The 13,464-nt window shown below is 44.2% G+C and overlaps 1 protein-coding gene across 1 annotated transcript; it reads left to right on the top strand.

Annotated features, from left to right (window-relative positions):
- The first annotated feature begins 1,124 nt into the window (after positions 1 to 1,124).
- RPS10 (ribosomal protein S10) lies at positions 1,125 to 11,013 on the top strand. The gene is made up of 6 exons (XM_036768886.1): positions 1,125 to 1,228; positions 2,519 to 2,668; positions 4,418 to 4,589; positions 5,764 to 5,841; positions 10,516 to 10,571; positions 10,922 to 11,013. The coding sequence occupies exons 2-6, from the start codon at positions 2,519 to 2,521 to the stop codon at positions 10,961 to 10,963; spliced, it is 498 nt and encodes a 165-aa protein (XP_036624781.1). The 5' UTR covers positions 1,125 to 1,228; the 3' UTR covers positions 10,964 to 11,013.
- The last annotated feature ends 2,451 nt before the right edge of the window (positions 11,014 to 13,464 follow it).

Raw genomic sequence — 13,464 nt, 5'->3', positions numbered from 1 at the left:
GCTGTCCCCCAGGCCTGTGGAATGCTCTCCCTCTTTAACTCTGCCTACTGACTTCTCTGGCTTCCTTCAAGCTTTTTCCAATCCCTTTTCATTCCAGTGCCTTCCTTCTGTTAATTACTGGGCAAGTCATTTTGATGGGATTCTGACTTCTGTCCAGTCTTTTGCCCAGCTACAGCAGATACCCCAGCAACAAGAACGGAGGCGTCGAGCTTCTCCAAGAAACAGCTGACTAAGCAACAGCCTTGCAGTTTCACATATACGATGATTAAATTTTGTGATAATTCCTAGGATTATTTTTCTTTTCTAAAGACCCATTCTTGGAATTGTTTTTCTTGCTAAAAGACCCTTACTCCCAACCGTGTGTAAAAGCCAGATCCCTGCTCATGCCCCCAACGATGCCTCCCATCAGGGAATTGTGCAAGAACCTGTGTGATCTGCACCGTCAGGCTGCGGCAAACCAACTGCCCAGAAATCATGTATCAATTTGCTTCTCTTAGTTCCTTTAAGGATCGAGCCGGCCCTGCTCAAACTCTCTTCCCAAGGACTCCAATCCAACCATTCGCCATTGCCACCGTTTGCCTCAGTTTCCTCACATGGAAAATAAGCTATAGGAGGAAAAGGCAAACACTCCGTCACCTTGGCCAAGAAAACTCCAAATGGGGTCACGAAGAATCGGACGCTCGTTAACAACAACAAATAACATTTCGCCCTTTCTTTCAAACATATGTCCACATATCAGAGGGAACCGGGTGTCAGGTTTGATACATACATATGTGTGCACAGGTATGCACACGGTCTGACCATGCGCATACAGTATGACATGCGTGCATGCACGTGGGCGTGTAAATGCATGCGCGTGTATATGCACGGACACACGAACATGGGCACACACGCACACATATGAATTCGAAAAGAAGAGCAGAAGGATAGTTACAGATCACCCATCCTCGGAGAAGCTTCAGTTAGACTTTTTTTTCCGCGAAGAGACGACAGGTGATCCGGGTGCCTACGTCATCTAAAGGAAGCTAACCACAGAAGGCCGTCAAAGTGCGCCCTTAAGAGTCCCTGGGAGCTTTCAATCAGGCATTGGCGAAGACGTCCAAGGCCCTCCTGCTCCTGACGTCACCGGCGGGGTCCTTAGCGAAGCCCGGAAGAGGCGCCGCGCCGCGCATGCTCTTTCCTTTCTAGCCCGGGCTCCGTCTAGAGCAGCACCCGCCGCACCGCCGAGGTGAGCCAGCAATGGGGACCCTTTTCCATCCGCGCTGCATCGGGCCCATCCCGCCGCCAAGACCTCCGGCCGCACGTGGCCTTGGGCCACCGGGCTTCTCTAGCCCCGCGAGGGCCCCCATTTTTAGGCAGCAAGAAGGCCTGCCCGGAAGGAGGGGGGAGAGGCGCGGGCCAGGCCGCGGCCCGCATCTGGGACCCCCCAGGCCCTAAGCGGGGGTGGGAGTCACGCTAACCGGCTCCTGTTTGCCTGGGGAAGGGTCCCGGAGCCTTCCCCTCCTGCCTCGGAGTGGGGCCGGCGCGGGGCAGGGGGCTGCAGAAGCTGAGGCTCTTAGGTTTGGGGGTGGCGGGCCGGGGGGTCGGGTCGTAAAAACAAAGGTTGAGACCCGGGAAGACCCACAGCGCTCCGTTCTACGCGTGAAGAAAGTGAGGTCTAGACAGGCTGAGACGTGTCTAGAGGCCACCCGGATTTTGAACCCGAAGCCCCTGAATTGAGGGGGTACTTGGTCATTCACTCTGCGTGACGTAGATGGATGTTGAATACTGGGGCAGCCTTTGAATATTTAGGGATTTCTTGGTTCCCCACAATCGTGTTGTTTACATTCCAACGTCCAGCATTGTTTTTTGGGGTATCTGGGCTTCCTTTTAAAGGATTATGAGGTTGGGAGGTTTAGAAAAAGAAACAAACTTAGAATTATCTGCTCCAGTTCCCCGAGTTTGCACATTGGGAGACTAAGACCCTGACACTTTAGTCACCAGGAGGTGAGAGGCAGAACTTGCATCCAGATATTCTGATACCAAACCTAGGGCTGATGAAGTGTTTCTGTGTTAAATTGACTACCTCGCTCTTGATTTTTCTGCCTTCTCTTTGAGGTTAGGCAGGTTTTATCAAGACGCAGAAGCCGGGGTAAATGGAAATAAATTTGCCGCTTCTCCAGAGTGCCGTTTCTGCCTTGGGTTTTTCTTTTTGGTTATCATTTTCACTCACTGCTTTGCCTGATGTGAAGGGACGGTTTGAGTCTATTCCTGTTAGGCAGAGATTCTGTCTGTTTCCAGCACTTTATTCCATAAATAAACTAGTCGGTTGTATACAAGAATTTTTTTAGTTGGATGAGGGTTGAGCTGCATTGAGTGTGCAGGCCAGCCACTCTACAGCTGTATTTTCAAATTTAGAGTGATTTGAAAACTGCCTTAGGCTGCCTGGGTGACAGAATTGTGTAGAGTTGGTTGTTGAAGTGTTGATCAATAATTGACTGCATTGCTCAGACTCACTCTTTGTACTTGTGTCTTTCAGATGTTGATGCCCAAGAAGAACCGAATTGCCATCTATGAACTCCTTTTTAAGGAGGGAGTGATGGTAGCCAAGAAGGATGTCCACATGCCAAAGCACCCCGAGCTGGCTGACAAGAATGTGCCCAATCTCCATGTCATGAAGGCCATGCAGGTACTGAAGGACAGTGGGAGAAGGCTAGGGAGTGGTGCAATTTAAAAATTTTGCCAAGAAAAAATTCTTGGCAAATTTTAGGATTGTTTGAGGTAATTCCAGAAACTTAACCTGTCCCTGCTGCCCATAAGTCATAGCCAACATTTATATGCTTACTGTGTACCAGGCACTGTGCCAAATGCTTTACATTTACTGCTTTATTAGACCCTCACAACACCTTGGAGTTGGGTGCTGTAATTATCCTCGTTTTACAAGTGAGGAAACGGAGGCAAACAAAGGTCACATGATTTTTATCCAGGATCACACAGCTTAATAAGTTAGTGTTTGAGGCTTGAGTTGAACTCAAGTCTTCCTGAGTTCCTTCTGATTACAGGCCTGATGCTCCTCTCCGTTGCACCGTCTAACTGCTTACTTATTTTTTTTATTTTTTTTTTATTTATTTAACATATTTAGTTTTCAGCATTGTAGTTGCTTACTTGTTATTAAAGGTTACTGGAACAGATGAGGATTCATAAAAATTGCCTTCCATCCGGTCACACAGCAGCCAGCCCAGCACAAGCCCTCATCCCCTTACACCTGGGCTGTTGCGGTAGCCTTTTGGTTTGTCTCCCTGCCCATCTATCTCCCCGACTCCAAAGTGTCCTCTGGTCACCTACCAAAATCATTTTCCTAAAACATAGGTCTGATCTTGTTACCTTCCCCCACTCAATGAACTTCATTGCTCCCTGTTACTTCTCTGGTCAATGTGAAATCCTCTGGCATTTTAAGCTTTTAATCTGACCCTTTCCACTCTTCTTAAACTTGACTCTCCTTCAGTATTCTTATGATCCAGGAACACTGACCTATTTGCTGACACCTGGGGACACTCCATGTCCCAACACCATGCCTTTTCACTGGGTATCCCCCCTTCCTGGAATGTCCCTCACCTTTGCCTCCTGGCTTCAGGACTCAGCTCAGTTACCACCTTCTGCAGGCATTTTTCCCACCCCAGTACCTGCCTGCCTTCCATTTCCATTGTTTTATCTTGTACATGTATGCTTGTGTCTGTACCTAATTGTCATGGGAGTTCCTTGAGAGCAGGGACACCAAGTCTTTGCCTTCCTTAATTTCTTTGGTTAACATGGTGCCTGGTTCATTGAAAAAACTTAATGCTGACTCAAAAATATTCTAATTCTGCCTTGACCACTGACTAGTTGTGTTACTTTAAGTCACTTGAGTGCTTCAGTTTTCTCCTTTGTGAAATGAAGATATCTAAACTGGCCTTATAGCATTGAACATCAAATGAGACTGATTCGAATGAACTTAAAATTGCAAGGCCTAGAACTAATATGTTTACAGATCTTGCTGATTTATACTCTTACACAGTCTTCATGTTTCTTCTTTGTAACTATTTCTGATTTCAAGGAAGTTGAGTTTTTCCCTCTAGTGGTCCTTAGAATCATTCAAGTCAATTTCACTATGGAGTATTGGCTTTTAAGTGGTTCACAGATTTCATTCTTATCTTAACTGAAAACTATTGTCTTTGTCTGGGAGTCAAGTTTGGTATAGGTCCGCCTGGCTTTGGAATCCCACCTCTACACTTAGTCCTGGGCAATCAAACATTGAATGTTTGAATCTCCTTTGTAAGGTGGGGAAAATAACACTTCCTGTCTCTTGGGATTGTGAAAAGTTTTACAATTTCTTCTTCCTCGGACCATTTGATTTAATTATGAGAACCCAAGTGATAGACGGATTATTTTCTTCTTTCAGTCTCTAAAGTCTCGTGGCTATGTTAAGGAGCAGTTTGCATGGAGGCATTTCTACTGGTACCTCACAAATGAGGGCATTCAGTACCTCCGGGATTACCTTCACCTGCCCCCTGAGATTGTGCCTGCCACACTCCGAAGAAGTCGTCCTGAGACAGGAAGGCCAAGGCCCAAAGGTATTGTGCTTTAAAATTATGTGACTATACCACCATGGGCTTCTTTCAAGCTGATACACATCAAGACAGAAAGCTCATTGGAACCAGATATTTGTTAGTAGTAGAATGCTGTTTGCTTTAACAATGAAGTGCACAAAATAGAGGTGTGGTCATAACAAGCTTTTAAAGTCTATTTTTGAAAACTGACTCATGACATTAAGCTTGCTCAAGTCCTTTCAGTCTTTGCTTCATTCTTTTTCTGCTCCAGTGTGGAGGTTAGCAAGGAAACTACACCATCTCAAACTTTTAAAGATCTATATGCGCATTCATTTTTGGAACTGCTTATATAGAAAGAGATTATCAGACTGTGCTTATAATTTCTGGACGTTTTAACTCATTTCTATGTGAGGGAATGTGCTGAGAGTCAGAGGATTAAAGAACCTTGCTCTTTTTATTTGTTCCCAAAGCCCAGAAAAATCTTAATCACCTACATAACATTTCATTTACCTTTTAACAATCTCTACCAGTTACTCTTATTGTATACCAAACCAGATAACTGGGTCTTTTTCCCCCAAATTTGTAAAGCCCCTATAAACTTGTCTGTCTTATAGTTTTATTTTTGTTTTGTCTCCCAAAAGAATTGTCTAATCGGAGTTCCATTGTAATAATATCGTGTTGGTCTTTTAAAAATTCTCCCGAAACCAGAAACAACTCATTTTGCACTACATGAAATTTCAGGATTGAGATGGTAGGACCAAGTGAGAGGTCTTAATGGGGAAAATTCCTATGTGAGTTCCCCCAAAGAAAGTATAGAATGTGCTCATCACTTTCTGGGGGTTCTAGAATTTTTTCCTGTATCCCCTTAGCTTCTGGTGTTTGTTCAAAAGTCTCCAGTTTTAGAAATGGACTATTTCAAAAGTTTATCAAGTCATCGGAATACATTTTCTGCTAGTTTTGTTTTAAGCATACAGTGTTTCGATTAAATAAATTAAAATTTTTGCCTTTCATAGGTGATTTTGGCGATCCAGATAATATTTTGAGTTTTGTTTCAATGCACCTGTGTGTTCCATGTTAGTTTGTGGTTCTGAGAATACAGTGTCTCCCCTCTGCAGCCACTCCAAAGTCGGGAATGTCTACATTCAAAATTCCGGTTAACTGGGTTTTGTGGTATTAATGGTGCTTTTGATTTGTATAGGTCTGGAGGGCGAGCGACCTGCCCGGCTTACTCGGGGTGAAGCTGACAGAGACACATACAGACGAAGTGCTGCTCCTCGTAAGTTATTTTGCTACTCAGGATCTTTGTCGGTTTAATTGAGCAAACATTTATTAAGTACATATTATGTTTGGCATTGGACATATAAAGGAAAGAAAACCGTCCCCTTGAGAAGCTCATATTCTACTGAGGGTTAGAGGGAACACATACAACATGTCTCCTAAGTACATGCAGAATATGTTGTATGTGGGGGGCTGGGGAGGGCAGAGCACCAACAGCTAAGGATCAGGACCTTGGGCAGGAGGTGTCTGTCTCTGAGCTGAGCCTTGAAGGGAGTTGGGGGTTTCACCTGGAAGGAAGAGAGAGCACACTCCAGGCATGAGGAATAGCGACTTGGAATGTGGCCCATGGGAGGGATCATCGATGACCTGAAACAGAGTGGGTCAGACCATGGAGGGCTCCAGATGCCAAGTCCAGCAGTTTGTGTTTTGTCCTAGGGGCATTTGGAAGTCAGTGCAGCTTTTTGTGCCCAGGAGTGACATGGTCTGAACAGCACTTTAGGAATTTGGCGGCAGGGTGGAGGGCCTGGTGCACGGTCACCAGGGTGGGAGGTGATGGATGACCCTCTGAATAGAAAGAAGCTGACAGTTGAGTTTGTCAGACAGAGTTGTTGACAAGATTTTATTATTCGTTTGGATGTGGGGAATGGAGTCAGGGATAACTTCTGGTTTGTGAGCCTGAGTGGTAGAAAGAAGGGTGGTTTAGGCACAGGGTTGTTGGTTTTGAGGTGTTCAGAATCAGTAAAAGGGCCACACCCAAGGACCTAGAAGGCCTCAGGTTCCCCACCCCTGATTTAGGGGAAAGGCATGTTGAGTTTGAGATGTTTTTGGAGATGGAGGGGAGTGGGAGACCCAGCTCAAGAAAAAAGTGAAAGTTGGATATGGAGATTTGTGGGTGAGCCTGCATAAAACTGAAACCTTGGGAGCTCATAAGATCACTAAGGGAATGAATATAAAGGAGCATGTAGGTAAGAGGAGAGCCAAAGAGCTGAGTCACAAAAGTCAGGAAGGACTGGCTGTACAAGAATGAGGACTGGGGGTTGAATTAAGAGTGGTGGAGTTGGGATTAATGAGTAGGAAATAAATAAGAGTGCGCTTGGCCCTTTTTGGGAGTTCAGTTGCAAAGGGTTAAAAAGACCCAAAGTAATGACTTGGAGGGGGAAGGCATGGTTAAGTGAAGGGTAAGAATGGGAATGAACCCAGCAGTGTTTGGCTGGAAAGGAGAGATTGCAAGAAGAGGAGGAGGAAAGCGGGGACAGTCCAGAGGATAAATAAGCTTCCACCACACTGGGATTAACAGCAAATTTTAGCCCATGCAAAGGCCATAGTGGTAATTATTTTGTTGTTGGTATCCTTAACAGTTAGTGTCTATATAATTATCTGCTGTGTGCCAGTCACAATACTAAGTGCCTATCAAACATTATCTCATTTGATCCTCACAGTGGCCATGGAGGACAGGTACTAGCTATTATTATCCCCGTTTTACAGTTGAGGAAACTGAGGCACAAGTCAAGTGAAGTAACTTTCTAAGATAAAACAGCTGGTAAATGTCTGGGGCCAGGTTTGAACTCAGGTCTTTCTGACGCTAAGCACGGCGCTCCATTCTCTGTCTACCAGCTGCCTAGGAGAGAATGGGGGATGAGGTGTGGAGTCCAAAGAAGATCAGGAGGGCCCCTTCTTTTGAGAGGGTGCCAGGACTGAAATAGTAGTGAGCTCAGGTGGCCTTCCCTGAGGAGGTGGTTTGCCTTGAGCTTGTCTAAGAACTTTTAACCTTCCTGCCCTCCCCCCCAGGCTGGGATCTGGGATTTTCAGCAACTTCTCAATCACTGGGGCTAGTCTTTGATCCTTCTTTGAGCTTTGATATTAAGTGTCAATTAACTTTAAGTCACTGTTAGGCAGTGGAAATGTAAAAATAGAAGGTGAAAACTACTTTTTAAGAAATCAAATCTAATAGGGAGGACAGTGGACATAGACAAAAAGTGTGGTTTTATACGGGCCAAGTTGGTTTGCCATGTGCAAAGAATGATTTTTACATGTTTAAATACAGTAAAACTTCATTCTTAGCTCACACAGTCTGAAAGCAGGCGCCGGCTGAATTTGACCTTTTGCCAGCTGTGTTAAATCATAGAGAGTAGCTGCTGCTAGAAGGGCTGGCGTGGCAAACATTTCCTTGTCCCTTTCCCCTTAAAAAAAAAAAACTAAACGAAAATTTGAGGGAGAAAGGGATTTCATGAAAGATGTGTGGAGAGTGTTCCAGGCCTTTGGAAATGCACAGTAGTAGAAAACCAGGCACAGACGCCCACAACCTGTGTGACCCTGGGCAGGTCACCAAGTCACTTCATCCTGTTTGCCTCCGTTTCCTCAGCTATAAAACCCTCCAGTATCTTTACCAGGAAGACCCCAAATAGGGTCATGAAGAGTCAGACACATCTGAAACCTCTAAACAACAGAAAAGTTGGTGAGCTTGGTCAGCTTGCAAGGTGATCGTGGAGTTACTACTGGGTAGCTTCTCCTGTCTTGCTTAGCCCACAGAGCCAGAGTCAGGGTTTAGGTCTCAGTAGTCTGATGCCATTAAGAATTCTTTGAGAGCTTGTACAAGGTAGGGCCTTTAGGGCTAACTGGGTGCCACCTTTGTGAGTTAGAGACAAAATCTCAGAATCCACTGAGTGGCAGAAGTTTGAGGGCTATTAGAGATCTTGAACCACCTTGATTTGGTTAATTAGCATTTCAAAGGGAAGTGAGGGAAGCTAGGACATGACCTATCATTGCCTCTTTCCCTGTGCCTTGTGACCCCTTCAGCCTGTCCTTAATCCTCTCCTTGACTTCTTTTCCTGTCACCCCAAGGCTATCGTGCCTGCACCATCTATACTCTTTTTCCTTCCCAATTTTAAACCCTTGGTAAACCAGTTCAACTCTATACTATTCTCTACTTAAAATCCCTGCCCCCTGGTCCTGGTACCTATTACTCTTTGCAAAACCTCCTTTGCTTTCCATTCCCACAGGAAGTTGGAGAAAAAGTAGAATTGTGCTAACTGGGTCCACTAAGAATGTACATTATCTAATCTCACCTGGGCCCTGGGGACACCAAGGCAATCATTCCACTGCCTAGTCCTTTATCCTCCCCACAGCAGCCAAGCCAAACTTCCCTTCTCCAGCTTCCTATGACATCCCCTTCTCTCACCCTTTGTGCTGAGGCCTAGCCTGGTACGTCACTGAGAAAGTGGCTCCTTTCTTACTGTCTGTAGATGTGTCCATATTTCTCCCATCCTTAAAAAACTCACTTGTTCTGACCATCCCTACTATCTCATGTATTTCCCTTAATTGCTTTTTCATGTTCCTCATTCTTGACATCTCTGAAATTTTTGACCCTGTTGGTGCCTTTTCCTCCTGGATAGTCTCTCCTTTCTGGGTATTTGTGGCACTCCTCTTTGTCATGCTCAGGTCACACCCTCTAGCCTTTGTCCCCCTTCTCTGATTCCTCTTTTTTTCCCTTTATTCTCTAATTTGGTCATCTCATCAATTTTCATCTCTGTGCACATGATTCCTGGATCTAGATTCCAGCCCTAATCTCTTGAGCTCTGGTCCTAGATCACCAGCTACTTTTTGAACATCTGTCCTGTAGCAGAAGTGGGGAACCTTCCGCCTTGAGGACGCATGTGGCCTTCTAGGTCCTTGGGTGCAGGCTTTTGACTGAGTCCAGGTTTTACCGAACAAATCTCTGCTGCTCTTGAGGCCCCAGGTTCCCCACCCCTGTCCTACAGGCATCTCAGATTCAGCATGTTAGAAGTAAGCTCCTTAGCTCCCCTTGCCTCTTCTCAACTTTTCCATTACTTTTGTGGGTACCACAATGCTCCCAGTATGCCTCTCTCTGTTCTCTTTCTCTCTTATGCAATCTGTTGCTAAATTTTTTAGTTTCTACTTTAACAACCTCTCTTCTGTCCTCTACACTCCTACAGCCATATTCTCTTGTGGCTCTCCCTAGTCTCATCTTTTCCTGGATTGTAATAGTTTTCTAATCAGTCTTCTTGCCACATCCTCACTCTAATCCCTCTTTTCCTTCAGCTGACTTCTTAAAAGCAACCGTTATACACATACACACACCCTAAACTCCATTGGCTCCCTAGTACCTCTGGGATCAAATAAAATCTTGCATTTGGCATTTAATCTTTTCACAGCTGGGCTCTTTGCATCTTCTAGGCTTTATATACTTTTCCTGTTAACATTATATGATGTAGCCACCCTGGCCTCTTTGATGGCTCCCACATCTCTGTCTTTTCACTGCTTGTCCCTATGCTTGGAATGGTTCTCCTTCGTTACCTTTCCCTAACTTGCTCAGCTCGAATCCCACCTTCTGCCTGAGCTCTTTCCCTGTACCCCTAGCTGCTGCCTCTTGAGATGCCTTCCTTCTACTCTGTACTCTGTGCGTGCGTGTGTGTGTGTGTGTGTAAAAGTGTGCCCACTCACACACCTTCCCTAATGACAGTATGAGCTCCTTGAGGGCAGGGACTGTTGTTACCTTGGCATAGCTGGAGCATGGTGCCCAAGTGCTTAATAAATGTTTGTGGGGGGAGGGGGGGAGGGTACTAAATTCAAATATTGCTGCATTTCCTTCTGTGGTCTCTTCATCTGAGACTTAGACCGGGTGATCACTCTAACTTACTGCTTCTTTTCCTAGCTGGTGCTGACAAGAAGGCTGAGGCCGGGGCTGGGTCAGCAACAGAATTCCAATTTGTAAGTAATTTTATTTTGGACTTTGATGTATAGGTAACCATTCTCCTGAGCTTGGGTAGGTTTTAGAAACTGTTTGCACTGTCTTTAGGGCTTTGCTGGAGAGCAGATAGAACAGATAGGCAAACAACTCTTGGACCTATGGGAGTGGCATCGATGTTCATTGTCTCTAAGCATGAATTGGTTGGAAGTTCTTCTTCATAAACCGCTTGGACCTTCTCAGAAAAGCTCTTTGAGAATTCTTTTGAGGGAGAAGCAAATGTAAATGATGAGGAGGTTCACCAAACCCATGGGAGGAAGAGTAGAGGTAAAATTATGTGACACGAATGTAACTGTTTTCTTTTCTCTTACAGAGAGGTGGATTTGGTCGTGGACGTGGTCAACCTCCTCAATAGAAACTGTAGAGATATGTTTCATATTCAATAAAATTTGGGAAAAAACATTATTGGTCTTGTGTGCCTGTTTTATTGACAGTTGTAGTGCCTTTGGCCCTTCCCAGGAAAGACTGATTAATATATCAGTATGTAAACTGAAAGGCATCTTCAATATCTGAGCTGGGGTGGGGGGAAGTCAAGTCTTAACTTCCTTGCCCTCTCTTTCAAGATGACAGATATTCCTGTGACAGCTGCTTTGAAACAGCACCTATCCCTCTCTCACCCAGCCTGCCTTTAATTGCTTCTTTGCTTTGAAATGGGAGCTCTCTGTTCTGCCCGGCTGAGAATGTTACTGAGTTGTCTTGAATATTCCTCCCAATAAAGTCTGCTTGTTGCTGGCAAGAATGAACATAGTTTCTTAGTGGAGAGTAGGTATTTTCACCAGTGAAAAGTTTGAAAGGAATATGATGTGATGAGTGGAATTTTTTAACTGACTGGGATGAAAGTTCTGAGAAGCTGAAGAAATACTCAAAGCTTTTGAGCTCTAGTAAACTATTTACAGGCTACAGCTGTTATTAAATAGCTCTGTGAGAAGTCCATAGGCCTCCATGAGGGGTCTGTGACAGAAGATTGAGAAACCTTACTGTAGAAGGTTTTAGGGGGAAGGCAGGGTATGAAGTACAAAACTTAGGGGAGAACATGGGAGGGGTAGTAAATCATGGGTTTTCCATCCCTTCATTTTGCTTTCACTATAAATGAGTTTCAAGATTTAAGTTGTAAGAAATGTTTATTTCACCAGTTGATTTCCAATATTGGTATGGAGTTGAGGGTATGATTATAATCTAGAAATTGAGGAACTGAAAACAAAGCTGAACCTTATTTTCCTTCTCAAGAACTTGCTTTTCTTCATTTAGGCTGTCATACTTGTAAAACAAGTTTTAATTGGACGGTTTTTTATGTATTCCCTGTTCTACTCAATAGCCATTAGACCTTTTGAGTTACTGTAAGAATTTAAGTGAGATCAAGTGTTGATAGAGGGAGATCTGAATAGGTTACCAGTAGGAAGAGGATTCCTGGCAACTTCTTTTATTTGACTAAAAGGAGTGTTCCATAAAAACTTGCTTGAAGACATTCCAGGAGCTATGTCATAAACTCTAAACTGATTAGAAAGGGTAGCCCACAAGTCTGGCTAAATTATTGTTGAATGAACTAAAGGTTTTTAGAACCCTTCCCAGTAAGTGGGGATTTTTTTAAGTGGGTAGCCAGAAAAGTGGGTGCTTCGCATGTTTTCAGGACTTGTTGAAAAGCAGGTGTTTTTATCTTTTCCATGCAATCTGAGTGGAAACCAGTAGATGTCAGGCTACCGCAAGGCAAAAATCTCTTGCTGGCTTGCATTTATCAACAGCTAATTTGGAATCTTCACTGCCAGCAGGGGAAGCTTTCTTTGGCGGAAAGGGCTAGTGTTTGGGGGAACTTTCAGTGCCCCATTGGCTGCCTTTGCCTGGCCTGGCTTTTTATCCAATTTTCCAGCTGGCTTGAATGATGTCAAGTGGTTTGCCCATGTTCACACGCTGAGGCGATTGTTTAACCTGGATTAGACTCTGAGATGTTGCTGGCTCTGTGTCTTCCCTCTTCTCACTAAAACAGAATGTGAATGGATTTGTACTTTCTAGCCCAAATGGCCTAGCGCCCTAAATCTTTATAACTTGTTTCTTTTCAGTGATACGAATTAGCCTAGGCCCCTAAAATGAAGACCTGCCTTCCATATTCCCGATAATCTTAGACTGCTAAGCAATCGTGGGAAGGCTGTGAAACTATTAGGCCTGTATTATCTGTAAAAGTCCAGATCTGCAAGCAAATTTTCATAATTGTGATAATTTAAGCAAGGTTAAATACTGGTAGAGGGAGTTGACCCAGATAGCAAAGAACAGTATGATACAGATAGGAAAACATGGGTTCAAGTCCTAACTTAACAGGCCAAGTGATCATGGAAGTCACTTAACTCCTAAGTTCCTCAAGCAGGAGGAAGTAAAGTACCTAGGAAATCACACATTGGCACAACCTCTCTGCGCCACCCCCACCCCCCACCAAAAACTTGCACTATAATTGTTTTCATTTGTCATCCTACATACTTAATGCATTTTAAAACATTCTGAGAAGGGATTTGCAAGAAAAAAAAACGGTTGAACCCCCATCTAGTGCAAACCCCTCATTTTACAACTGAAGCCCAGCGAGGGTAAGTATTTTGCCAAAGGGAAATAAGTAGCTGAATCAGGTCTAAAATCTAGAACCCCTGCCTCCTACCTAGTCCATGGTTCTTTCAAGATACCATGCTTTGTAAAGCATACAAATTAGATGGCAAGAAAAATAATCTGCAGTAATTGGCTTTTATAGTACCACTACTAAATCAGTATCCCAAAGAGATTTTTTTTCTAAAACGGCAAAGGACCTATTTGTACAGAATATAGCAGCTCTTTTTGTGGTGGCAAAGAATTGGAATTTGAGGAGATACCCATCAATTG

The sequence above is a fragment of the Trichosurus vulpecula genome, chromosome 7 (genome assembly GCF_011100635.1).
Source record: "Trichosurus vulpecula isolate mTriVul1 chromosome 7, mTriVul1.pri, whole genome shotgun sequence".
NCBI classification, from domain to species: domain Eukaryota; kingdom Metazoa; phylum Chordata; class Mammalia; order Diprotodontia; family Phalangeridae; genus Trichosurus; species Trichosurus vulpecula.
This window is presented reverse-complemented; position numbering and strand designations above follow the sequence as displayed.

Excerpts from the sequence above, each read along its gene's own strand:
- RPS10 (XM_036768886.1), top strand. The coding sequence starts at position 2,519 with ATGTTGATGCCCAAGAAGAACCGAATTGCCATCTATGAACTCCTTTTT. Across the intron at positions 4,590-5,763 it reads AGGAAGGCCAAGGCCCAAAG|GTCTGGAGGGCGAGCGACCT; the intron begins GTATTGTGCTTT and ends TGATTTGTATAG. Across the intron at positions 10,572-10,921 it reads CAGCAACAGAATTCCAATTT|AGAGGTGGATTTGGTCGTGG; the intron begins GTAAGTAATTTT and ends TTTCTCTTACAG.